This window comes from Halichoerus grypus, chromosome 3 (assembly GCF_964656455.1).
Source record: "Halichoerus grypus chromosome 3, mHalGry1.hap1.1, whole genome shotgun sequence".
NCBI classification, from domain to species: Eukaryota; Metazoa; Chordata; class Mammalia; order Carnivora; family Phocidae; genus Halichoerus; species Halichoerus grypus.
In genome coordinates, this window is record NC_135714.1 from 148,648,161 (window position 1) to 148,676,078 (window position 27,918).

Genomic DNA, 27,918 nt, shown 5'->3' on the forward strand with positions numbered 1-27,918 from the left:
TTTGAGATTTATTTTTTTATCTGAAGTAATATTTGCAAAGAATGTAAATGTAATCATAATATAATGGTAACCAGCAACCCCCTAGGCCATTTCCCTCTACTTGTACTTTCTGATACCCAGGTGCAACAATGTCAATATTTTATCTTTACTCTGTTATATGCATCTATATTTGTAGATAACATGTGTGTATTACTGTTACTTGATTTTTTCATTTTGTTTTTTAGCTATTGTTTTCCTACTATATAAAATGTGTATTTAGTTATCTTTTTCCACCCTTGCCCTCAACCTTCGGTGTAGTTATAAAACCAATTTTAGTTAAACTAGTGTTTGGGTAAGGGTATTCATACCTGAATCAAATAGTGTGCTACAATTATACTTTATTTCTTGTACATTGTATTTTTTATCGCCTCTAGCCTGATTGTCTCAATTTTTATTTGCCTATATTTTTATGCATGCATCATTAATTCACCCCAATCTCTTCGGAAGAACTGTAACTCTCCTTTTAATACATTTTAAAAGACTAAACAAAGGGTAAGTTTGTCTATTTGTTTTTTAGTTTTTTTGTTTGTGTTTTTGCAGAGCCACTCAGGACTGGAGGATCTCCAGGCTTGCTGCCATTCCTTCAATGTTATAACTTTGCCATTGGCTCTCTTATTTCTTCTTCTTTTTCTTCTTCTTCTTTTTTTTTATCTTAGTAGGGTTCCCTTGCCCTTAATTTTTCAAACTATTTCTTAATTATTCTATGTTTGCTATCCCATTTTCATCTTCCAAGAGCTCTTTTTCAAATTCTCTACATGCTTCTTCTTCTTCTTTTTTTTTTTTTTTTAATTTCTGTTTCTATGGAGGAACTTTTTCTTAAAGCTCTTTGAGGGAATTGAATTTAGATTTTGGGAGCAGGGAAGAATTTTTCTGAGCCTTACATTGTCTCTGTTTCCTTCAAATTTATTATGTCTCTTATTTATTTTGCCCTCTGAATTTTATGTTAAAAGCTCTCCCAAATATTTGGTAATCCTTGGCTACCTGTTCATACTTATAAGTGAAGTAGTGAAAATACTACTACAAAGTTTTATGGGTTGAGGAGGACTTCCCCATGTAATGCCTGGGTATATACCTAGAAGGAGTACCCCTATCTCTTTCAACTCAATTCTCCAGATAAGAATTTATCTTTCTCTTGTTTAAGGGGTATAAGGAAATGACAGCTTTCTGGGAGCCAAGTTGAAGCAGAAAGCTTTGGTTATCAATGCTTGGTATACAGACTTACATGGAATCTTGATTTTCACTACAGCTTGGCACCCTTGTTTTCAATGGTTTCTAGTAGCCTGGAAACATTCTTCTCTCATTCAAAATCCACTACTCTATGGGTGGGGAGTGCAGTGGATGGTTCTCAGAAATCACTTTGATGTTGGAATTGATAAGAGAACCCAGGAGAGTCTAATTGCCCTGCACAAAAATACCAGTCATTTTGTTTTGACCTTTAACTTCGCCCTCAGAAATACCGGATGCCTCTAATTTTAAATATTTTCAATATCCAGTGTCATTAAAAGTGTTTTCCTCTCAGTAATCTCAGCCATTTACAAAAACTTTATGTCAATTTAACTATCTGCTTTCTTGATTCATCTGATGCTTTACTGTCATTTTCATAGAGTGTCTAGAGAAAGCAAAGATTAACTCTTTTGTTCAATCTGCTTTGTATTACCAGTTGCTAAGAATTCTCTACACCAAATGAATCAAAATAAGGGCAACAGAATGTGCCTAATAATGTTGGAGGAGGTTGTAGAGAGGACATGACCACTGGTTGACCCCCAAGCTGGATCGTTGCAATTAGAGGATCCTCGCCCCTCCCTTGTCCTTCCACCACCATTCCCACACTGTTTAAAGGGCATAGCCTTAAGAGAGTAAGGTGTTGTTTAGACCGTTTGGACTGAATATATCCAGATCTAATCTAGTTAATGTATCCATAAAAACTTTTAAGATTTGGTGGCTGGGTACGGAGATCTATTCGTCTTTTGGAGCCCAGGATGAGCCTTGTATGTAAGTTCCTTGCTTATTAAACGTGCCGCATACCCATCTGAAATGGCCTGCCTCTTTCTTTAGTCTCTTCACGCCCTCTGTGTATGGGGCCAGTTTGTGAACCAACAATTGGCAAGCCAGCTGGGAGACCAAAGAAACGGTCTTTGGGAAGGATGCATCTGTGGGGAAAATTATGAGTTGGCTATCCACCAGGAGGGGTGGCCTGTGTATTAGACACTGTGGACCACCATGTGGTCTTAAGCAACCAGGGTGTGCCGAGTCGTGTCAGTCAGGGCTTTGATCACAAAATCTGTTGGATTTTCTAGGCTGCAAGGAGGTTTTACCCAATGAGAGGATCTCCACGGGCAAGTGAGATCCTGGAACGGGAATCTATAGAGGAGGTATAGCAAGAACTTAGGGAGTTGGAAATGGGATAAAGCCATCAATGCCCCTGTCTTTGAAGGTCCTGATCAGGCCACATTCACACATTCACTGCAGGAATGAAGCCAGGATTCTCCAGTCCATTCCCAGCACTTGGTATGGGACACTGATATCTATGCTGAACTGAGCCCTGGGACAAGACATTTATAATATTAGGTAATCCATTGCTGATGGCGGGGGTGGGAGGGAGAGACAAATCTCAGGAATGGGAACTTACTGTGAGAAAGAGAGGGAGACAGAGAGGCAGCTTGACAGAGAGACAGAGAAGGAGCTTGAAAACCTGAAAGGCTATCCCAATCAGCTAGCTATAAAAGGTTTGATGAAAATAACCCAGAAACAAATGTGGTTTGACCTCATTGCTGCTGGAAGCTCCACCTGAAAATATAAAACAGCAACCCAACACTGTTGGTCAGCCTGTGGAAAGCCTTCAAACATGAACAACAGTTCAGGTCTGTTCCCCTTGCCCCTACTACCCTAATGTCCCACCGGCTCCAGCAGAGGCCTCAGGGATACAGTCCTATTTGGATTGGTGGCCCCCAAGCCCCAAGTATAAGATGCAGGCCAAGATTGCCTCCAGGTAAGGTCTGTTGGAGGCCATCAAAAGCTTCATGTTAAGCTCCCTATTCATGGGTCTCCCAGAAATAAAAGGTGCTGGGTCTGGTTGATACAGAGATAAATATTCTCTAATATATAGTAACCCTCAGAAGTTTTCCAGCCCCTTCAGTGCCATCGATGGTTATGGAAGGCAAATGGTTATGGTTAGGAAGATTGCTTTGACACTGCAAATTGGGCATTCTCCACCCATCACCCACCCCCCTGCCCCAAGAGTATGAGGTTTTTATCTCTCCTATACCGGAAAACATATTGAGCACTGATACCTTATAAGGTCAAACTCTGCAAAAACGTTTTGTGTGAATTCTACCTCTGGGTTAGAGCAATCAAAACAGTGCTGAGGGATAACACCAACTGGGAACCAGTAAGTCTACCAGTCCCTATGAAAATTGGTAACTGTCAATCAATATAAATTACCTGGGGTTATAAGTAAATAGGAGAAACTATCCAAGCACTGTACCAAGTGGGTATTATATGCTCTGCCCATTGTACTTTCGACAGCCTGATAAGGCTAGTAAATAAGCCAGAAGGCTCATGGCTGATGACCACAGACTACTGAGAATTGAATAATGTAGTGTTCCCAATCCATGTGGCTTTGCCCAACATTGCCACCATCTTAGATACCTTGTCCCCAGTCCTAAGAGCATATCATGCAGTATTGGACTTAGCAAGGGTTTTTTCTGTCTGTTTGTTTTTCTGGGTTTTTTTTCTCAGTATACTCCTAGCTGCTGAGTCACAAGATCAATTTGCCTTCATGTGGGAGGGGCAACAATGGACTTTTCAAGTGCTTCCTCAAGGCTACCTGCACAGCCCTGCAATATATCATGGGGTGGCAGGCAAGATCTGAGAGTCATCTGGTTGGATAAGATGTGGGTTGTCCCAGAAGCTGTGACTGAGAGAAGGTGTCAAGATACCAAGTACTAAAATGGTATGGAAGTTTTGGGATCAACATGCTATGCTGCTGAGAATACCATGTTCCATCATACCTAGGAAAGGAATTATCTATTGGAATTTGCGATGAGATGTCCTACTGGGATGCGGAGTTACTTAGCACCCCTGGGTGAGGGGAAGCTACCCAACCTCTAAGGACATGAAAGAGGTACAAGCCTTTGTAGGGATTTGAGGGTTTTGAAGGAAGTTTATTCCCCACCTGGCAGTGGCATTGATCCACTTCTGCCTTGGCTCAAACTCCCACTTTGACTAAGCGGCATGCCTGTTTACAGCAGAGGAGCACCATGTCCGCCAGCCCACCGTCTCTGGGAATGCAGGAGCTTCTAGGCATTGCAGAGGATGTAGATCTTCCAAATGTCCCTGCCCCTATTTCTGTGTTGGCTACAATGGCCTGTAGAGAAGGAACAGGGGAAATTCCTAGTGATTGATCTAGTCAGGGCTATCTATCCAGAGACTGCTGTTGTTATTCAGTCCAATACTGACACCATCTGGATGGAAACAAGATTAAACCACAGCAGCCAGTGGGCTAAACTCATTAACAGTTTGGCTGGTGATCACTTGGCCTTTAACTCTTTGCACTGACAGTTGGGTTGTTGTTCGAAAGGGATTAACTCTTTAGCTTGGACAATGGGAACCTGAGGGGTGAATGATCCTGAATAAGCCCCTGTGGAGTCAGGATATGGGGAAACGCATTTGGGTTTACCTGCAGTAGCCTGAGGCAAACCTCACTGCCTTCCGTGTCTAGATTCCTAAAGGCGCCGGCACCTGGCAACCAGCAAGCGGATGCTCAGGCTTAGGCAGGAGCCATACTGACCCTCTAGTAGATACAGCACGTTGGTTGCAGAGGAAGAAGAGTGCCTGGGTGGGATGGTGTATTACCAAAGATGACACATTGCCCTTGAAATACAGTGACTTGTTTAATGCAGTAACAGCATGTTCTGGGGGTTCTAAACAATGCCTCAGGCAACTGCCAAAGGAGTCTGGGGCAGACTTCCCAAAAGACAGCATTCCCAAGCAGTGAGATATTAGTGAATTTTGGCACCCTATCTCCTAGGGGGCTTCTAAACATACCTTTGTTTGTGTGGGCACTGCCGCTGGCTTAATTAACCCCAGCTTCCCTCTGTCTCTGTGCAAACTAGGCTGCTGCTGTTAGGGGATTAGAGAAGCTGAGTATCATATATGGATACCCTCGTTGAGTAGATGGTGATTGGGGTTACATTTCAAAGGTCGTGATGTGCAAGCCTGAGGAAAAGAACATGGCATTGAATAAAGATTTCATCTCCTCTATAACCCCAAAACAACAGGTTTGGTAAAAAGTAGAAAATGAAATATTAAAGCAGCAGTTTGAATTACTAACAGGCAAAACCACTTTGGCCAGGTGGACTAAAGTACTGTTGAAGCTTTAGTACAATTTTATGGTCAACCAGTAGGCTCTATTGCCCCATATGACAGACTGGGGACCCCTGTCAAGGTACCCAGTACTATAAAGGTATGGAAGTTTTGGGATCAACACGCTATGCTGCTGAGAATACCATGTTCCATTATACCTAGGAAAGGAATTATCTATTGGAATTTGCAACGAGATGTCCTACTGGGATGGATGAGTTACTTAGCACCCCTGGGTGAGGGGGAACTACATCCAGAGCACTCTAACCCCCAGCCTAGAGGACTTAGTAAATCAATGGTTGTGATGCTGCGGCTCTTGGAGGGGGAAAAAAAAAAAAAAATGTTGGGAATCATTATCTTGACCCGTGTTTTCACATGTGTGTGCCTATATTGTTGCTGTGACCTCTGCCTCAATGCAGCCAGATAGCAACCAAATGAACCACTTCCATGCTAATAAAACCCTTGCCGACTTCATAGGGCACATTGCAGAAGAGGGGGACTGTGTTAGATTGTAAGAGCTGGTCAAGATGGGTGAAGTGTTGGAGGAGATCATCATGAAGACATGACCACCAGCTGACAGGAGAATGGGACCTGGGCAATGGGAGGCTCCGAACCCCTCCCTTGTCCTTGGAACGTACACTGCACCTACTATTCCCACACTAGGAGCTGTTTAAAACAACAGCCTTGAGAGAGTAAGGGGTTGTTGAGACTATTAGACTGCATATGCGACTGAACCCAATTAAGGTCTCTGTATAAACTTTTAAGATTCTGTGGGCCTGTGCAAGGATCTACTTGTCTTGTGGTGCCCAAGACAAGCCTCATATCTAAGTTCCCTTGCTTATTACACCTGTCACCTACCATACTGGAGTGGTCTGCTTCTTTCCTTGGGCTCTCCTTGCCCTCCATGTTCAGTGGCCTGTTTGTGAACCACTAGGTAACCAGAGAGAGTTTTGTATATTTGGAGTTTACACAAGAACATCTCCATGTTTAATGTCAAAATTTATTTTGAAATTATCTATTTTAATCTGAAAGTGATGTTTATAAATTGGTATTATTTGAATCAGTGTAAGATATTTTCATTACTGCTCAGTGTTTATTATTGTAAATGCAGGTTTGAAACAAAACATGAGTTTTGTATTTTAAAGCTATTTGATTATTTAAAACTTCTGATTCCCAGCTGAGTTTTGGTAAAATTTCTAATTATGAAATCAATATCAATTAGAAAAAACACATGATATGTTTTTAATATTTGCTATTATAAGCCCAAATTTCTTTCCAAAATTATTTTCCCATTTTCTTCTATTTTTACCATATTTTTTTCTGTTAACTCTCCATAACTTTCTTTCTTGTCATCTTCCTTTTAAATTTTATTCTTATTATCCTTAATATTTTACATAAACTCATCATCATCCTTGTATGTTTATTCTTCTATTGTTTTCATTTTCCTGAAAACACCAATCTTGTAACAAATTCCTTTAAATATCTAGATAACAGGCACCTGATTTGGCAAATCTTTCTTCTGATTTTAAGTGCTTTTTTTTTTTTTATGCCAAGCTCCATTTTCATCCTTTCAAACATGTGGATCCTTTATAGCCTACAAAGATGGACTGAGATAATTTTTCATAAGCACAATAGTCATTCTGTTTCACACTAAGAAATAAGACATTTTATTTGCCTTGGAAAGCCTCTTAGAATAAAATTTCTTCATTGAAATTATTCATCTTTTGTTTTATCTAAATTAAAACTTTAATTTTTTTCTCTTCATTCTGTAGACGTATTATTTATTTCAGAAAGTAAACCAAATAAAAGAAAAATAGTATGTGAATATGAAAACATTTATTTTACATTATGTTGAGTATTAAGATTGTGAAAATAAATTTCATTCAAAACATTTGCTTCTTATTACCAAAAATAAACACCAAAAAAAGTAGTTTCAGCAATGTACACAAACATAATTTTCAAGTTGACATTGGAACATATTGGGTTTTAACAAAGCATAAAACATATGTTGTGACTACAGTTGTTGAGTAGGTGCTAATTTCAACTGCAAGTGTAACCATGTACCATACTTTAACAGAAATCTAGATGGGAGACAGTATTAATAGTTGTTAAGACCACAGTTTTGGTCTTAACAGAACTGTTCCAAGTTCTGACTTTGCCACTGTGATTTAATTCAAATTATTTTAGTTCTCTGGGCCTTACTTTAATTGACAGAAAAATGGAGATTTACAACCACAGACTATCATAAAGATTAAACAATCTTTTATACACAAAGTATTTAACATAGTGCCTGGCTCATAGTGAGAGTTCACTGAATGGTTGCTAATATTATTATCAGGCCATTCAAATATACTTGATCAAAATGAATGAAACTGTGCAAATCACAAACAAAATTAATTCCATTTAATACCATTACTAGTATTTTGCTCAGAGGAGGTGATACAGTGAGTTATTAATGTCTCTGGGTGAAACAAAATAGGAAATGGTAGGGGTTGTGGGTGACCCATTCTTTTATTTTAAAAGCTGGAAAAGGGTTTTAAAATGTATATTAACCTTGTCACTAGCAATAGCTTTCTTTTCAGTATACTTAGAAGAATCATTATTCAACAAATATTCTTTGATTGCCTATTATGTACTGGGCTGTGTTTACCTACCATGCAAAAGGAAATACCTCCTTTTTATGCTCTGAATACTTTCCTTTTCCACAGACATTTCCACTGGGCCTGGGAGATGGGCAATTCTATGCATGGACAGATGGTTTGAGAAGAAAGGACTGGCATGACTATGAAAGCATTCAGAAAGAGGCTATGCGCTCAGGTATGAAGTTCAGTGTAAGCCAAAGTGCTACTTTACTTACTGCAGTGTCTCATTTGTCGCTTAAAGGATCTCTAATTAGCATTTCTTCTGCATACAGTAAGGTATGTCTCGTGGGGATATTGGAGTCGATGCTGGACAGGATTAAAACAATTTCAAATTTCAGAGAGAAAAAAATAATGAATAGCTTTTACAATATTAGCTGAAGAAGAGGACATACAAGTTTTAGAAATCTATAATACTTCATATTTCTGAACTGCTTTTTAATAATTCCTGGGGATACATTGAGATTTATCAGTGAGACTTGACTTGGTAGACACCTGTCTTGAGCTTGATTCATTTGTTAGGGCCGAGGAATATCTAACTGACAATGAACAATATTGAAGGGGTACCACAATTCTAGGCATTGGAGAGGGTACAGCAAGTTGGTGGATCACAGGAGCTGGGGACCTGAGGTTGACAATACTTGAGCAAACAGGCAGTCAGTTAAAAAAGAATCAAGTAGGTCTATATAGATGCAGCAGAATTCTAGTCTTGGGCTACACAGAGATAGAGAAAACATTTTACTTTTAGGAAAAAGTAACAGAAAAAATTCTTTGTAGAAAGACTGTAAAATTGGGTTGTTGGTAACAGGAATTCAGAAAGGTATATAATTAGAAATCAAATGAACATGAGTAACATTTGGTAGGAAGTCCATATGCTTTTACTCAACCGGGGGAGCTCTGTTTTTTGTGGGTTTTTTTGCGTGGTTTCTTTTCTGTTTTGTTTTTTTCCATGGTAAGACTGTCATAGAAATAGAGAAGCTCTTGTTTGGTAAATACTTCTGAGCCGCACTGAGACACTGCATTCCAAGTCAAATCAGCAGCAAAACTATGACTAATCACAGTATGAGGTCCTCCTGGTCAACCTTTCTCAAAGCTCATCCCATCAGGAAAATCGGAGTGAGAGTATTTAAATAGCTATGCAGTTGCTCAGGCTGTGAATTGTTCTTTGCTTGGGGTTGGTTGTGATTGACCTAATTAAAGTCCTCTTTCATTTTCTTCTTCCATTCCTTTTCTCCAAATGAAGCTCCTCTCTCCCCTCAACTTCATTAAAGTTGCTCATCCCAAGGATGTTCTCTATTTGTCGGAGAACCAGACTCTTCCAGGTTTCATTGTCTCCCCATCTTGGCCATGACCCTGTGAACGGTCAGGAAAGTGAGTTCTTTACCAGCATTCTCACTTTTCCGGCTCTCTATCTTTTTCTTCTATTTGCTCCATTAGCCCTATATGAATCCAACCATCTGTTTCTCTTTCTAACCCCAGGATGCTGAAATTTTTGGAGATGTTCACATAATTTAATGAACTGAAGCTGCAATTTATTGAACAGATATTTTGTACTAGATACTTTTACATATGAATTTTATTTAAACTTCGTAGTGACTGTAGTAGGTATTATTACCCCCAATTTGTAAGAAAAAGAGAAAAAAAAGAAAAAATATAGAACTGAGTCCTTAAGAATTTATTAATATCCAAGGTCAAACAGCTAATAATTTGCAGAGCTAGATTAAAAATCAGTTCTTATCATGCTCCATTACACCCTACTGTCAGAGATCAAATAATAATATTTGGGCAATATGGAGTAATGACAAAAGCATCTATGAGAGGAAAAGACACAGCTGGGTTCAGATTCTAACTTTTCTCTACATGAGCTGTGTAAGTAGCAAATCAATTTATCTTTCTGATATTACTCTTTGCAGAATTGCTGTAAGGACTAAAGAAAATATACCTAAAGTAATTGGCCAATTATTTGGACATGTTATAAACTCAACTAATGATAACTATAATTATTAATTCATCTAAGTTTCTTTCACTTGATTTGGTATGACTAACCTTCACTTGTGCTGATGAGTTTTGGATGCAAAATCCAGTACTCCACATTTATTTCTGCTTCATATAACTCTTTCTGCATCCTGTATAAACATGCTGTTGATGTCCTCATCTTATTTGGGCCAAGGGAAAGTTGGCCTACAAAGAAAATTGGTAATATAACAAATTTTCTAAAGTGTGAATTTTCTATGGAGTTAAAAACACTTTCATTGCTAAGATGTTATATGATTCACTGGAAGATATGACAAAATAGACTAAAATTCATCATTTTTTAATTTATATGAAACAGAACATAAATAAAAGGGCTATTGCGCACAAATATACAAGCAAGTACATAATCAAAATAAACATTTCTGGCCTTTATATCTAAGCCAAGGAAAAGGATCATCTGTGTAGATTTTTACTACCTATTTGTGTATACCTAAACAAATACTGTTGCATTTTTCCTGTGTTTGGACTTGATCTAAAAATTGAATCATAATGTATGACTTTCTTCCTTAAAATTATTTTTGAGATTCATTTCTGTCAATGGGTGTAATTCTAGTTGATTCATTTCTACCATTGTTTAATTTTCTACAACATCTCCTCTTCATTGGCATTTGGGGAGTTCCTAGATTTTGGCTGTTATATATAATGTTGCTATAAATATTTTTGTACATGGTTCTGGGGTAGAGGTTAATTAAATTAAGAGATAGTTGACCATTTTTCAGTATTGAATCATCCATTCTATATTATATTTATTTGCTGCTTATTTATTATCTGTGGAGATGTGTTTATATTATATTCTCAGATTTTTTTTAGTGTTATTCCTAGAAAACTAATGTTATATGGGTATTGTATGTGTTATTGATTTTATTGAAATTCCATATTATTTGTAGGTAGTTTATAGAGTGTTAATAAATTTTAATATTTATTTGAACTTAGAAAACTTTCTAAACTCTTCTATTAATTATAATCATTTACCTATAGGTTAGCTTGAATTTTCAATGAAGATTCTTATAATATCTACAAGTAATGACAGTGTTTATTTTTTTTCCATTCTGGATTTTATAATTTTGTTCTTTTTGTTAGTTCTAGTTACTGCACTTACTAGGTACTCCTGTGTAATGGTGAATAGCGATTACTGGAGGCAACTCTTGACTTGTTACAATTCTGACTATAGCGAATTAGACACATACTTTAAGGTTTTATGTCTCTATTTAATAAAAATACACTTTATTATGGTTGCTAAGCTTTCTGGAGCTAGTTTGCTGAGAGTCTGGCTTATTTTTTTTAAACCTAAATGAACGTTGTTTTTATCAAAGGTTTTTTGTTTGTTTGCATCTATTAAAATAGGTAAGATAAATTTTCTCCTTTAATCTGTTATTTGGGTAAATTATTTCTATTGATTTTGTAATGGAAATCAAATTTGCAATTCTAGACTAAATCTGTCTTTTTCTTTATTACTGGATTTGGTTTGCTAGCATTTTTGAGTCTTTTTATTCATGAGTGAATATTGGACATGAGTTTTTCTTTCTCATAGAGTCCTTGTCAAGTTTTGGTAATAATGTAATAACTTCATAAATTACTTGAGTAATAATTTCTATTTTTCTACACTTTGTAATTGCTTGTTACATATGAGAATTATATATTTGTTAATAATTATAGAGACCTGGTAGCTGAAACTACCTAGACCTGGACTTTTTTTGGAGCAAAGATTTTTAACTACTACCTTAAACTTTTTAAATAGTTATAGTATTAGTTGATTGTCTACTTCTCCTGCAACTGTATTTTTCCAGCAATTTATCCATTACATCTGAGTATTCATATTTATTAAAAATTTATTCATAATGTTCTAAAATACGTCAGGTCTGCAACACTTGAATTTATGTTGCTTTTTCTTTCAAATATCATTTGTACTTTTTTCTTCATTTCTTCTAATCTTTCAAACCAGGAACTTGTCAATTTTATTAATCATAGCAAAAACCAATTTTTTTACTCTATTTTACCTATTGTATCTTTCTCATTGATATACAGTCTTATATGTATTATTTCTTTTCTTTGACTTTCTTTCACTGCTATATATTTTTCTAAATTTTAAAAATAGATTCATAGCTCCTTAATTTCAGTCTCTCTTCTACTGTAGATCACACATTTAGGGCTCTAAATTCCCTTCTCAGTACCAGTTCAAGTACTTCGCGCTGCTCTGTGTTCTAATGTTTTATATTTGTTTGTTATGTTTTAGGTATATTTTAGTTATGTTTTGAAATGTCTGGCCTACTTAAATATTGAAATTATCTTAAAAATAAGAAAATCCAGAAACTACCTCCTCATAAAATCTCAATAATCTTTTGAAAAGTACATTAGTATAATAGGTTGCATGCATTTCATTAAATGTCTTTGTTAATGTTTTTATTAATATTGTTAGTTTATGTTTTGTTCTGGCAATTACATCTTTGAGGCATATTTGGTATTTGAAATATCAGGTATTTTAAATATCTGTTTTTAATTAGTAAGTGATTTATTGGGGGGTGGGGAATATGTTGTTAAACACCACAGGTGAGTAATGAGGAAGATAACGGCTTTCAGCTTTCAGGAAATGGACATTTCTTGCATTAAAACAATAAAAACAGAAAAGAGGCGATTGAAGGATAGACCTTAAGACCTTAGGTGTAGTATCAGGGATCTTTTCTAGTACATCTATGTGCTTAGAGTTATACTAAATTAGGAGGATTCTTCGAATTTGTTAGGAGAACTCTAACTAATGTTCAAAGAAACCCAGAGTTTTTATTATTCCATAATCTTACACTTCTTTGTTTTGGAATTAGTATTAACCAGACTAATTTAAGTAGAGAAGAAGTATGTTCACATAACATTTCAGGGTCAGGAAGGCTTCCTGGAAGAGGTAAACCAAATTTGAAATGATAAAGGTCTACCTTGATATCAGATAAAGTTGACTTTCATTCAATTAATTCTCTGATCTCTTTCTCATGAACTGCTACTATGTCATATTTTTAGGATGACTATTTTTTCTAATCATACATTTTCTATATATGATCTCATTGTGTCCCATTGAGTTAGTTTCGGTTTCAGATTCTCATTTGAGAATGTATTAACATTCTCAAAAGATAGATTTTATCTTTTAACAGTTTAGCGTTAGATTTTACCTTTTAACAGTTTAGCTATCCTTCTGAGTAGTACTGTATCAAAACATTGAAAAGCATGCTTTTGGAACATCATTCACTTTATTTATAAAAGTGGAAGGACCTGAAATAGGGAATCCTTTGATATAATATAAAAAACAATGTACAAATTGATATTGATATGTTATGCAATACATATTGTTATATTATTACACATTATTCATTGTAATTGCTATAACAGCTGGAAAGCTATACAGCTGACATTTCTTCATATATAATTTGGAAAAAAAGGCCCATATATTTCTGAAATTAAGGTAAGTCTGCCTATGGCATATCCCTGAACTATGGATCTAATAACTAGTACCAGATGTTAAGAAGAAAATGCAATTGGTTTAGGTAGCTGTTCCTTAATTAATATGTGATGTTTCCTAATTCTTGTAACATCTTTCTCTAAGTGGTAAAAATATCCTTTCACGCAATCCATCTAGAGTGGTGTGTATGTGTGTGTACATGTGTGCATGTGCACATATGCCCATGTATTTTATAAAATCATTTTTAAGACCACTCATCTGTATTTCTAGAAAGCACTTATTTTTAGTTTTGAAATTTGAAAATTGTCCTGTCCAGTTTTCTTTTTGTCTTAACTCTAAAGATTTTCACTGTGTTTATCACTGGTTTTTGGATTTCACTATTTATGAACTCAACATGAAAAAAGCTGTTCTTAACTCTTATATTTGATCTATTTCTTTAAAACAGATTATCCCCTTATATAATCATATCAACTCATGTATTCCACTATAAGCCTCAGGAATCTTATGAAATTATATCTAACTTTTCACTACTTCCATTTGTCTTAGCTAATGATAGCTTGAATATTCAAAGTTTTTATTAAGTCATAATTTTATTCATTTATTCATTCACTTGTTCAAAAAATACTTTTTAATGTCACTGTGTTTCAAGTACTGCTCCAAACTCTGGAAGAAAAAAATAGACAAAAATGAACTACAGTAGCTCTTGAAAAGTGTGCAGCATGGTTGAAGGATATTTCACTGTTATCGACATCAAATCATTGATCTCTCTCACGTAAATCATTTCAGTAGCCTCCCAAATGATCACCTTGTCCCATAGTCAGCTCTTCAAATAGCAACCAGAGGGATCTTCTGAAAATATATAACCTGATCAGATCATTTGACTTCTCCGCTCAAAAGCCTACAATGTCTGGTCATGACATTCAAAATTAAATCCAAATCTATTCCCTGATTATGAGGTCCAACATGTCCCATCCCTACTTATGTCACTGCACTGGTCTCCTACTGATTGACATTTAAATCTCTCCACTGACTACATTGTTTATCCTCAAGCATGCTAAACAGGCTGCAGGACTTTTCACTTGCTATTCCTGCTCCCTGGAACACTGGTAATTCATATCTTCCAACTCAGTCTCTCCTTCAGTAAGGTTACAAGACTATATATCACTTGCTTAGACATTCTGGCAGTCACCATATTATTGTATATAGATACAGTCCTTTTCATTCCCTTTCTATCCCTTTGCCCTACTTGATTTTTTATAGCAATTATCTATATTTACATAATATGTATTTATTTAATGAATTAAAAAATTATAGGGGCGCCTGGGTGGCTCAGTTGGTTAAGCGACTGCCTTCGGCTCAGGTCATGATCCTGGAGTCCCAGGATCGAGTCCCACATCGGGCTCCCTGCTCGGCAGGGAGTCTGCTTCTCCCTCTGACCCTCCTCCCTCTCATGCTCTCTGTCTCTCATTCTCTCTCTCTCAAATAAATAAAATAAAATCTTTAAAAAAATAAAATAAAATAAAATAAAATAATAATAAAAAATTATAATTCCTTGTAATATAATCACTTGCCAAGGGCTCGAAATCACAATATTATCTTCAATTGTTGAATTGGGCTTTTTGAATAATGACGCTCCTGTATAAGTAAGTTTTGTGAGGGCGCCTGGGTGTCTCAGTCAGTTGAACATCTGACTCTTGATTTTGGCTCAGGTCATGATCTCAGGGTTCTGAGATCAATCCTCCTGTTGGCTTCATGCTGCGTGTGGAGCCTGCTTAAGATTCTTTCTCTATTCCTCTTCCTTTGCCCCTTGCCTCCCTCTCTCCTCTTTAAAAAGGAAAGGAAAGGAAAGGAAAGGAAAGGAAAGGAAAGGAAAGGAAAGGAAAGGAAAGGAAAAGAAAAAGGAAAGGAAAGGAAAGGAAAGGAGAGAGAAAGAAAAAGAAAGAAAGAAAGAAAAAGAAAGAAAGAAAGAAAGAAAGAAAGAGAGAGAAAGAAAGAAAGAGAGAGAAAGAAAGAAAGAAAAAAGTATTGTGAAAACCTGACACAACATAGTTGTTACTTTTCTCTTCTGGAGATTGGATCCCAGGACCCCTTAAACCTTATGATATAAGTTACTAAATGTTCATATCTAATTGTTGTGAATTTCCACAACAAAGCATCTAAAGAGTATGAATTAAAACACTATTTGAGAAGTAGGAATGTACCATACTTTAAAATGATTAACAGTAGGCTTTCCTAAGTTCTTTTAAACAACAGCTCACTTTAGGAGCACCTGGGTGGCTCAGTCGTTAAGCGTCTGCCTTGGGCTCAGGTCATGATCCCAGGGTCCTGGGATTGAGTCTCACATCCGGCTCCCCGCTCAGTGGGAAGCCTGCTTCTCCCTCTCCCACTCCCCCTGCTTGTGTTCCTGCTCTCGCTGTCTCTCTCTCTGTCAAATAAATAAAGAGAATCTAAAAAAAAAAAAAAAAAAAAAAAAAACAACAGCTCACTTTAGTGCTGATCAGGGACCCATTTTGTTCTTAAATGTATTTATTCTACATAATTGAACAAGATTGCCAACCAAACAGAATGGGAAGCAGAAATGTGCTTCATCTGTGAGATACTATAACTACTTTGCTTTCAGGAAGTAAAATGATGGTAATTTTGCTATAACTACAATGGCTCCTGGTCATCTTTTATTGATACCTCATGTCTCTTAAAAACAGTTATCTGGCATCTTTTTTTTTTATTACTAGCAATAATGAGCACTGTTTATTGTTAATAATTTCAGAATAATTTATATGTCTATGATGTGTTCTCAGTAAATTTCATAATGAGATTTGTTGGGAGGAGGTCAACATTGGGAATTATTATCAAAATAACTTTCATTATTATTCATTAGGTTAAAATTAACTTTTAATGAAAAATTTCCTTTGACAGTCATTGTATAATAATGAAAATGTGAAATGGAAGTGAAAAGATTGTGAGCATTCTGTTGAGATGTATCATTTATATGTCTAATAATAGAACAAAATTTAGCTGAAACTAAACTGAGTGACATTAGGGAAAAACCCCTTCAACATTATAATATGAAAATAGCAGTAGAAATATCTCAGGAGATTTCTTAAACTGCAATGAGTTGGCGTTAAAAAATAAAACAAAATTAACTTTTAAAATAATTCAATTTACCTATTTTTTGCAAAACTCAGAATATCTCTCTTTAGAAATATCAACTTCCCATGGGCAAGTGTGCATAAGATGAATTGGTCTTATTTTTCACGTTAGTAAAATGTGGTTTAATGATAGCACCTATCACACAGCTATTAATTAAATTATATAATTAAACTAACTGGACTGTAGGTATGCTCAGTTAATGGTTATTTGTATGTTCACAGATCCCTGATTCCTATGCCTATATGATAATATTTGAGTCATCTATAATTTGAATCATAATTTTTCTCGTGTCTTCAAATCTAATCAATTGACACAAAATCTCCCAAAAACTGTCATGAAGGGGTTCATGTTAACATGTACTTCAACTGGAGCTATCTCTCTTCACTTTAGGTTTTATTCTTACAAGACAAACATTTTGTAAGCATCTGCCCCAAACCTGTTTCCAGCCTGGCATTGTGCTTATGTTTTGTTAAAAATCTCTTTTATATGGTAGTTGTGATTATTATCAATTTTTTTCTGGCTATAAATGCCCCACATTTTGGAGGAGTTATATGAGTAGATCATAATCCTTGATCGTGAAGAAATGGGAAAATGTTCTGCTGAAGGGAGATGATACCTGATAAGAGACAAGAAGGAAAAGATGAGAAACATCTAGTAAAGGAAAGGATTTGAATCTAAATGGATCAAGTAAACTAAGGTTAAATTGACTTTATGCCTGCCATTCATTTTCCTGAAGTCTTGCTCTCAATTTTGTTCTTCCCAGTTTTAACCCTTTCCTGTACAGCTTTGGAGTCAGTGTTAAGTGGAAGGTTGTATTTTCTATCAGCTCGCCACAGAGAAAACTCTTAACACCCACTCATACTTATACCTCAATTCTATTGGTAATCTTTCTGTTAATAGTAAATCTTTTAGATTTGCTATTTTTGATGTAGTTTTAATTTTTAGTAAGAGTTAGAACCATCCTTACATTTACTGTAATACAGTCTATGGACTTAGGCAGTGTATGCAAGTTTTAGGAGGAAGAGTGAGAGAACAAAAAATAGAGAATAAATTTTTGATGATCTAGGACTCTGCTGTCACCATTACGATGGTAACAAATATTTACAACATGCTAATGCTATGGTAACAGAGTTTCCCATGATTTGAGGGATTGTAATTCATTCAAGCCTAAATGACCATTATGGTGTATTTTAGGCATAATTCATAGAGATTCAAGTGATTATTTGAACATCCTCTAAAATTCCTATCCAGGATCTGGCACAAATATTTCAGTAATGAGTCCTGGGCCTTCTTGGATCCATTATCTGATGAGTGCTGTAGAGGAAATGTGTGTGTTTACCGACTAGGGAAGGAAAAGTGCCAGCGCCAGAGACTGATGGCAACACTTTCTAGACATTGACTTCAGAACCGTAAATGCCAGTTTGACTTGATTCTCTCTGAGTGAATAGCAGTGGTTTTTGAGCAGTCTTCATGCCAGATGAAAGCAACTGGGCCTTCTGACACTTACTAGTCATAGAAACGTGACATAAATGATCCTCAGGAATACTAGAAGCTCAGAATAGGATTGTTTTCTTTTCTTTTTTTCTTTTTTTTTTAAGGATTGTTTTATTTAAATTTTTTTAAAAAGACTGTATTTATTTATTTGACAGTGAGAGACACAGTGAAAGAGGGAACACAAACAGGGGGGAGTGGGAGAGGGAGAAGCAGGCTTCCTGCCAGGCAGGGAGCCCGATGAGGGGCTGGATCCCAGGGCCCTGGGATCACGACCCAAGCCGAAGGCAGAAGCTTAATGACTGAACCACCCACGCACCCCAAGGATTGTTTTATTTTAAAGGAAAATATCTCTGCCCCAAAATATGTATAACAAACTTGCATTGTTTATAAAACACAGACATTATAATATAATGGAAAAAGAGATTTAATGCATAAAGAATTTAATTTAATACAGTGTTTGGTTTACTGATGTGAAATGACCATGAAAGCACAATGGAATTAGTATTATCAGGCATTTAATAATGATTTGAATTTCCATGGTGACCAACTCAGCCTGAGGGATCCAAATTCATTATTGGACTAAAATTACTAGATTAACTTAATAGAAATTGACCTAGATAACAATCTAATAGAATTTAATAGTACACATTAATTGGGATATATATATATATAAGAATTCACTCATGCATATAAAATTCTTTTTATTTTGTATTAAAGAATAACAATCATTGAAGAATAACTTTTGAAATTATAGCAAGTGTTTTATAAACAAAGAAATTATTGGATTGATATTAAATTTTTTAGTTTTTGTGTTTTGTAATAATAGAAATGTTTTATGCAACTTGATAAAATATTTTATAAGCTTTCTGACATATTCATTGTTAGCATTTTTATAACCAGAACAAGGATACTAATTGTATTCTCCAAATTTGGAAAGTCAGTGTCATACTTATGATAAAGACCTAGGATTTATTTATACTACCAATCCTATGTTATTCTTTACTTTATAGTACATTCCTATCATTTCATTATTTCTATGTACAAAGTGCCTTAATGTGAGTCCAGTAATTTCTTACACATTGCCCCAATGTTTCTCACAAAAACCCTATAAAGTAAGTATGGTCAAGTATTACTGATCTTGTTTTAAAATAAATCTAGAAAGATGATTTTATACATATACACATGTCACTTTTTTATGCATGTATATTATATATATGTGTATCAAGTGATTATATATACATACACAAATACACACCCCTTCAAATTAATGCCATACATAGCTCCAATAAATTCTGGGACAACCTTGTTTTCATATTCACTTATTCTTATCTCATTATTGACTTCCTGCTTCAAATATTTGCCATCTCTAGCACATGTAACCTGAATTGCCTTGTACTTCGTTCACCTGTGTATGAATGGAGCCGATATCAATAGTGATGACTCAATTTCTCTAACTCTTGCTCTCCCTTATATATATAGACCCCCTAATCTCCTCTCTACAAAACCTCACCATATTTCTGAGCTCCTTGGAAGTCACTGCAAGTTTACTAAGCACTAGTGTCCCTATTCTTTTATTCTGACCCTTCATTGACAACTGATGGTAGATAGCTACTCAAGTTCAGCATCTTATTGCCACCAGCATTGGGACCCTGTCTCCAGTGCTCCCAAAGTAGCACATCATCATATCCCCAAGGCATTATTCTGTGTTTTCCACAGCGCTGCACCTGATGGTTCTCTACAAAAGTGGGCAGGGGAATTCTTCTTTCCTCTGCTTTGTGTAGCACTTTGTCACCTAGGCACTAAGTTTGCAGTTCACTCTCCTCCAGATATCCTCATACAAAACAGGTCCTTCAACTAGTTCTTTTGTCAAAAGGACTCAGCTACAAGTTTCTAAAATCAGACTGGGAACCAATATCAGATAGACACCAACTGGTTGTTCTACTCTTGCTTCCCCTAATCAACTACTTGTTTGTGTACAATGCGAATATGTGAAAACCTGTAAGAAAATAAATTTAAACCAGTAGATACCTTTAAGCTAGTTCATAGATGAGTTAAATCTCACCACAAGACAACAGGACTCAAGCTGAGATGCCCCACGCCATTCCAGTAAATATAGACCAAGCTACAGATGTAAATATAAGTTAAATGATTCTATTTTCCTTTTCAGTATACTATTATGTTAAAATAAGCAGGCATGCATAAACTCCTAGTCAGAAATCTAAACCATTATAAATTATATTTAAGTTATTTTTAATCAAAATTATAACATTATAAAAATATTAGTAAATAAATACTTATAGAATAATTTTCAAGTTCATAAACAATTGTATTAAAATGTTACCTTTACTAAAAAAGAGCAATGCTACCTCTTTTTATGAAAGAGATTCAATTTTTTAGAATAATGAACAAAATGCATTTGGCAAAGAACAATGCAATACTTTTTTTTTTAAGTGAAATATACATTTCCTGTGAGGTGTTTCAACTGTGTAAAGATACCTTTAAATATTTCTTTAAATACAATAATGTATTAGTTTCTTCATGTTGAAAGGAATGAGGACACACAGTCAGATTGCATCAGTCAGCTCATGGACATTTATTTTAACAATAAACCAAGGTGCTGAAAAGCAAGAAATACTTTCATAAGCAAGCTTCCTGGACTTGAGGAAAATCTGGACCTTGAACAGGCTACCGTGTAGGACTAGGAATCTCCCAGCAGCTTTGTCGCTGCACAGCAAGAACAGACCCTTAGAAAAGCTCTTTCTCCCTGTCTAGTGAGGAGTTATTTCTTCTGCATCCCAGTCAGCTCTTATTCCTTCTGTTCTCCCTTTCTCTAATGACTAGCTTCTTTATTGTATCTCAGGGCAAAATGCTCTAGAAATGAGGATGTGACTGGTTAGAGCAGACAACAGTAAGTTTAAATTATGACTATGGTGTAAATCACTCATGCCTGGCTTCCTCAAACCCAGCAGGACACCTCGGTGTGAGATGATTCCATTTGGTTCAGATAGGAAGCCATCTTGAAAACCTGTGGCCAGAGTACAATTGGAACTTGGTACAAAACATAGCGAGTGTTGCATTATGAATCAGTTTTGGCCATTATTCAGAAGGGATCAATAAATATAGCAGACATTTAGAGTGCACTGTGTCATATAGCCAATTTTTATGTTTTTCTGGTTAGTCTAAATAATGAGCATCTCTCCTGAAATAAAGAGATGTCAGGGACAGGGTGATGTGATCAAAGCTTATATTAGTCAGTCTTCTCCAGAGAAGCAGAACCAAAAGATCCATATATGTATGGAATATGTATATATGTATGGAAAGAGATTTGTTTTAGGGAATTGGTTCACCCAGTTGTAGAAGGAGCCTGACAAGTCCAAAATCTGATGGGGAAGGCTGGCAGGCTGAAGACTCAGGAAAGAGTTTTAGTTCAAGTCCAAAGGGAGTCTACTGATAGAATTCCTTCTTGATCAGAAGTCAGCCTTTGTTCTGTCAAGTTCTTCAACTGATTGGATGAGGTCCGACCACATTATGGAGAGTAATCTGCTTTACTCAAAGTCTACTGATTTAAATGTTAATCTTTTTTTAAAGATTTTATTTATTTATTTGTCAGAGAGAGAGAGAGCACGCATAAGCAGGGGAAGCGGCAGGCAGAAGGAGAAGCAGGCTTCCTGCTGGGCAAGGAGCCTGATGCAGGACTTGATCCCAGGACCCTGGGATCATGACCTGAGCCAAAGGCAGACACTTAACCGAATGAGCCACCCAGGTGTCCCAAATGTTAATCTTATCCAAAAAGCACCATCCAAAAACATTCAGAATAATGTTTGACAAATATCTGGGCACGAGGGCCCAGCTATGTTGACACATAAGATTAACCATCACAAGGCTCAACAGGGCCTGAGCAGACACAGGAATTAATGCTGTTTGGGCCAGGAGAAGCCTGAACACCAGTCTGGAAGGTCCTGAACAAGTGAAATGATTCCTCTCTACAGCTGGTACTGGGGGATGACCAGGTTTTGCAACTGACAATTCTAGGAGTAGACCCTTCTAGGAACAATTCTAGAAATATACTGCTCCCTTAATAAGGGACAGGTGATTTAATGGCTTCTCACTAGTTCAGGTATTGCTACCAAGAAAGAACAGGTGAACCTGGATTTCAAGGGAAAGCAAAACTGAGATTAAAAAGGAGCATAACAGTCATCTGAGGGGGCTGACAGCCTGAGAAAGGAACGCAAGAGGGATACTTCAATATAGCAGTTGAAATCTAGTGAAATAGAACTTCGGGAGGGGACAGAAGATAGTCTAGCAAACAACAGCAACAACAACAGCAAGGAGGCATTCAAAGAGGATCGATTTACCCATGCAGAGGACTTTCTGGAACTAAGACTGTGACACATATTTGTGGACAGGAAGATTAAATATAAAAATATGTCAAAACAGCACCGAAATTATAGGCAGAAAGGTTAAAACTATGAAAAGTTGCATGAATTTGAACAACTAAAAAAGAGAAAATAATTTAGGAAAATATTAAAAGAAAATTTCATGGATCTCAAGAATATTTCAGCCCAAAGATGGCAACATGGATGAAAAGAGACTCACCTAAGCAGATGTTAGTTAAAATTTTTTCCAAATTAGGATAAAAATAATCTTTTTAAAATCTCTTGGCAAAATAAGAAGTTATATAGAGAGGAGAGATAACCAGTCTGTCATTAAAATCTTCACCTACAACTCTAGAAATTAGAGGAGAGGGAATATATATACATTCAGTATATATAAAGTTGAGAGAATATATTACCCACACATCTCTTCTGAGTAAAACAATCTAGAAAGAATTCTAACCAAGGAACAAATAAAATAAAATCTTCAGTGTAAGAAAAAAAAATCGTGGGTCATATATAGTTAAAAATAAAAAAAATCTAGATAAAGAGAGGATAAAAATTAAAATAATATTAAGTATTTAAAATAGCACGACATCTTATCAAGGATGGAGAGGTTCTCAGACAGTAATAATGTTCTAAAGGTCTCCTGAGGGAAAAGATGAAGTGTAGGGAAGTACAAGAATTTTAAAGGTCACATCTTATTAGAAGCAGTGCCATGGTGGGAGGAAGTATTTGGTATTTTGTTTTCATGTAATAGCAGAGAAGTAGGCATTTGGTTAACAGTGCCATTAAAGAGGTTAGTAATGAAATATTAGGGAGAAAATCACTAAACAATATAATGTGGGACATCATATACTGATGAAGAATAAAACAACAATATTATTTTGAAAACCTATGAAGTTGATGAATTTCAAATATATTTGATCTATAAAAGCAGCTATTTCCTAAAGTTCAACCTAATATGGTATATGAGCATACAAGTTAACAAAGAGCATGGAATGATAAAGACAGATTGCTAATGAAATGACAAGCACTATTTTATTTACATGATCAGAATACAGGTACAAGTATGCCTTGCCTTATTGCACTTCACTTTATTGAGCTTTGCAGATACTGCCGTTTTTTACGAATTGAAGGCTTGTGGCAACCCTGCATGGAGCAAGTTTATTGGTGCCATTTTTCCGGCAGTATTTGCTCACTTTGTGTCTCTGTGTCACATTTTGGTAATTCTTGCAATAATTCAAACATTTTCATTATTATTCTATTATGGTGATCTGTGATTAGTGATCTGGGATAACCCTGCAATGGCTTCTAAGTGTTCATGTGAAAGGGGAATTTGCATGTCTCTCACTTTAAATTAAAAACTAGAAAGGATTACACTTAGTGAGGAAGGCATGTTGAAAGCTGAGATAGGCTGAAAGCTGGAGTTCTTGTACCAAACAGCTAAATTGTGAATGCAAAGGAAAAATTCTTGAAGGAAATTAAAAGTGCTACCCAAGTGAACATTCACATGACAAGAAAGCAAAATAGCCATTTTGCTGTTAAAGAGAAAGTTTTAGTGGTCTGGGTAGAAAATCAAACCAGCCACATTTCCTTAAGCCAAAGCCTGATCCAGAGAAAGACCCCAACTCTCTTCAATTCCATGAAGGCTGAGAGAGGTGAGGAGGTTGCAGAAGAAAAGTGTCAAGCTAGCAGAGGTTGGTTCATGAGGTTTAAGGAAAGAAGCCATCTCCATAACTAAAGTTCAAGGTGAAGCAGCAAGTGCTGATGTAGAAGCTGCAACAAGTTTCCCAGAATCTCTAGCTCAGATAACTAACGAAGGTGGCTACACTAAACAACAGATTTTCAGTGTAAGTGAAACCACCTTAAATTGGAAAAAGTGGCCATCTAGGACTTTCATAGCTAGAGAGGGGAAGTCAATGCCTGATATCAAAGCTTCAAAGGACAGGCTGACTCTCCTGTTAGGGACTAATGCAGCTGGTGACTTAAGTTGAAGCCAATGTTCATTTACCATTCCAAAAATCCTAGGGCCCTTAAGAAATATGGGAAATCTACTCTGCCTGTGCTATAGAAATGGAACAACAAAGCCTAGGTCATAGCATATCTGTTTGTAATATGCTTTAGTGAATATTTTAAGCCCACCATGAGACTTACTACTCAGAAAAAAAAAAAAAAGGATTCCTTTCAAAATATGACTGCTCATTAACAATGGACCTTGTCACCCAAGAACTCTGATGGAGATGGACAATGAGATTAATGTTGCTTTCATGCGTGCTCACACAACATCCATTCTGTAGCCCATGGATGCCATTCTGTAGCCCATGGATGAAGGAGTAACTTTGACTTTCAGGTCTTTTTTAAGAAATACATCTCATAAGGCCCTAGATGCCATAGATTGTGATTTCTCTGATGGATTTATACAAAGTAAATTGAAAACCTTCTGGAAAGGATTCACCATTCTAGATGTTATTAAGAGCATTCAGGATTCATGGGAAGAGGTCAAAATATCAATAAGAACTGGAGTTTGGAAGAATTTGATTCCAACCCTCAAGGATGACTTTGAGGGCTTCAAGACTTGAGTTGGGGAAGTAACTGGAGATTTGGTGAAAATAGCAAGAAAATTAGAATTAGAAGTGGAGCTTGAAGATGTGGCTGAATTGCTGCAATCTCATGATAAAACTTGAATGGATGGAGAGTTACTGCTCAGGGATGAGCAAAGAAAGTGTGTTTTTGAGATGGAATATACTCCTGGTGAAGATGCCAGGAAGAGGGCGCCTGGGTAGCTCAGTTGGTTGGGTGACTGCCTTCGGCTCGGGTCATGATCCTGGAGTCCCGGGATCGAGTCCCACATCGGGCTCCCTGCTCAGCAGGGGGTCTGCTTCTCCCTCTGACCCTCTTCCCTCTCGTGCTCTCTGTCTCTCATTCTCTCTCTCAAATAAATAAATAAAATCTTTAAAAAAAAAAAAAAGATGCCAGGAAGATTGTTGAAATGACAACAAAGGATTTAGAATATTACAAAAACTTAGTTGATGAAAGAGAGACAGAGTTTGAGAAAACTGACTCCAATTTTGAAAGAATTTCTATTGTGGGTAAATGCTATCAAAAACATCACATGCTACAGAGAAATCATTCATGAATGGAAGAGTCAACTACAGTGGCAAACTCCATTCTTGTCTTATTCTGAGAAATTGCCACTACCACCCCAGTCTTGAGCAACTATCACCCTGACGGGTCAGCAGTCATCAACGTCAAGGCAAAACCCTACATCAGCAAAAAGATTACAATTCACTCAAAGCTCAGATGATAGCACTTTTTAACAATGAAGTATTTTTAAATTAAGGTATGTGAATTGTTTTTTTTAGACACAATGTTATTGCATACTCAATAGATTGCAGTATAGTGTAAACATAACTTGAATATGCACTGGAAAAACAAAAAATTCAATTGACTTTCTTTATTGCCATACTCATTTTATTGAAGTGGCCTGGAGCCAAACTGTGCTATCTCTGAGGTATGTCTGTTCTATATTTTACATTCTAAATTAAAAATAATGCTAAACAATGGAATCCTACGGGTGAGTCAAAGAATTTTGGGAAAATGAAGAAGTCAGTGTGGAATAGAGTGATCAGAGAAAGCATGAGGGACAGAGGTGGAAATTAAGTAAGGGCTTTGAAAGATAAGTAGTAGAGTCATTCTTAGACTGGGGGTGGAGAAAGAGACCTAAGCACAAAAGATGGAGAAAGCTATTTAAATGTTGGAATGGATTGTCTTAAGAATGCCATGACCAGTGTGAAGACAGAGGAATGTCATAGACAAGTAAGATGTGATCAGCATGTGAAAACCTGGTTTAAGTTGAGCTAGTCTATTTCATGATGACAGGCGTGTAAACAGTCCCTGAAGGGGAAATGACAGTCATGCTCAAGCTATGCCATTCTTTTAAACATAGCTAAGATAATACTGAATATCAATTGGTACAATGGGTAGCATTTCTGAAGTGAGACATCACATGTCATTCTGCAAGCTTGTGTGTGACTGGGAGGTCACGTTGTGATCATGATAGATGTTCACATCAATTCACTTTCTCTCAGAATCTGAGAATGTAATACTATCAATGCATCTGTTCCAAGTATATTATCTTCACGAGGGATAGTTACCAATGAAATGCATGTCACTGAACATATTTATTTTTTGGCTTTCTTTCATTTGTTTGTTTTAGGATCTGGAAGAGAGGATTTATAAAATGAAGATATGTATTAATGATGAATAAAACCTTAATTATTTGACTGAATGTTAATATTGAAGAACCCAGAAGAAAACACTGATAGACACTTCAAAATGTGGCTAAATCTATGCATTACCTACCTGAAGCTTTAAAACAACCTACCCACCAAAAAGGCCAGTGATTACAATCACAAAACAAAGGTTAATCATAGAATCTATTTACAACAACTGATGCTACAAGACTTCTTTCTTTCTTTCTTTATTTATTATTTTTTTATTTAAATTCAATTAGCCGGGACTGCTGGGTGGCTCAGTCGTTAAGCGTCTGCCTTCAGCTCAGGTCATGATCCCAGGGTCCTGGGATTGAGTCTCGCATCAGGCTCCTTGCTCAGTGAGGAGCCTGTTCCTCCTTCTCTCTCTCTCTCTCTGATAAATAAATAAAATCTTAAAAAAAATAAATAAATTCAATTAGCCAACATATAGCATGTCATTCGTTTCAGATATAGAGTTCAATAATTTATCAGTTACGTATAACACCCAGTACTGACCACATCATGTGCCTTCTTCATGATAAGAAATCAGCATTCTGCTAAAAATAGCTTTTAATAATCTATACAGGATCTTCACTGTATTTCTACAAAAAGGAATGCCAACCCTTGATGAGGCACCTCTTTCATTTGTACTAGAAAATGTCAAGAATGAGAAGTGCCAAACTTAGAACATTTTACACTAAAGGAAGAGGAATAGGAATTAAAAAAATAAATGTAATTAAAAAAATAAAAAGATTGTGTATTATAAATTAGATATTAATAGTGAGTGAGGCTATCTTTCAGTTCATTTCTGTATTTGAAATGTTAATGATGCAAAAGTAGTTTTGCTTTATCTGGTTCAGTGTTCTTGATTTGTCCTGCTCCATCCAGATAGCTTTTTTTCTCTCAGTGTTTAGAAGTTTACACACACACACACACACACACACACACACAAGACCTAGAAATGTTCACTTTTAATCACTTACTAAACATTTTCACCTTTCCAATGAAGTATAAAATGCTTCATGTAAACAATATTTTATACCCTTCTATATAACAAAAGAATAACAAAGAAGTCAGAATAAGAGTAACAATGGTATAAAGAGTTTAAAACCATTCATTCTACAAGTTCA

At 36.1% G+C, this 27,918-nt stretch overlaps 1 protein-coding gene across 2 annotated transcripts in view; it reads left to right on the forward strand.

The window, feature by feature from the left end:
- The window catches only part of GALNTL6 (polypeptide N-acetylgalactosaminyltransferase like 6), a 1,190,952-nt gene that overhangs the window by 414,456 nt on the left and 748,578 nt on the right, over positions 1 to 27,918 (forward strand). For both annotated transcript variants that reach the window (XM_078069438.1, XM_078069439.1), the window contains one exon: positions 8,109 to 8,217. In XM_078069438.1, the coding sequence (XP_077925564.1) occupies positions 8,109 to 8,217 (109 nt within the window). The remainder of the gene's footprint in view (positions 1 to 8,108; positions 8,218 to 27,918) is intronic.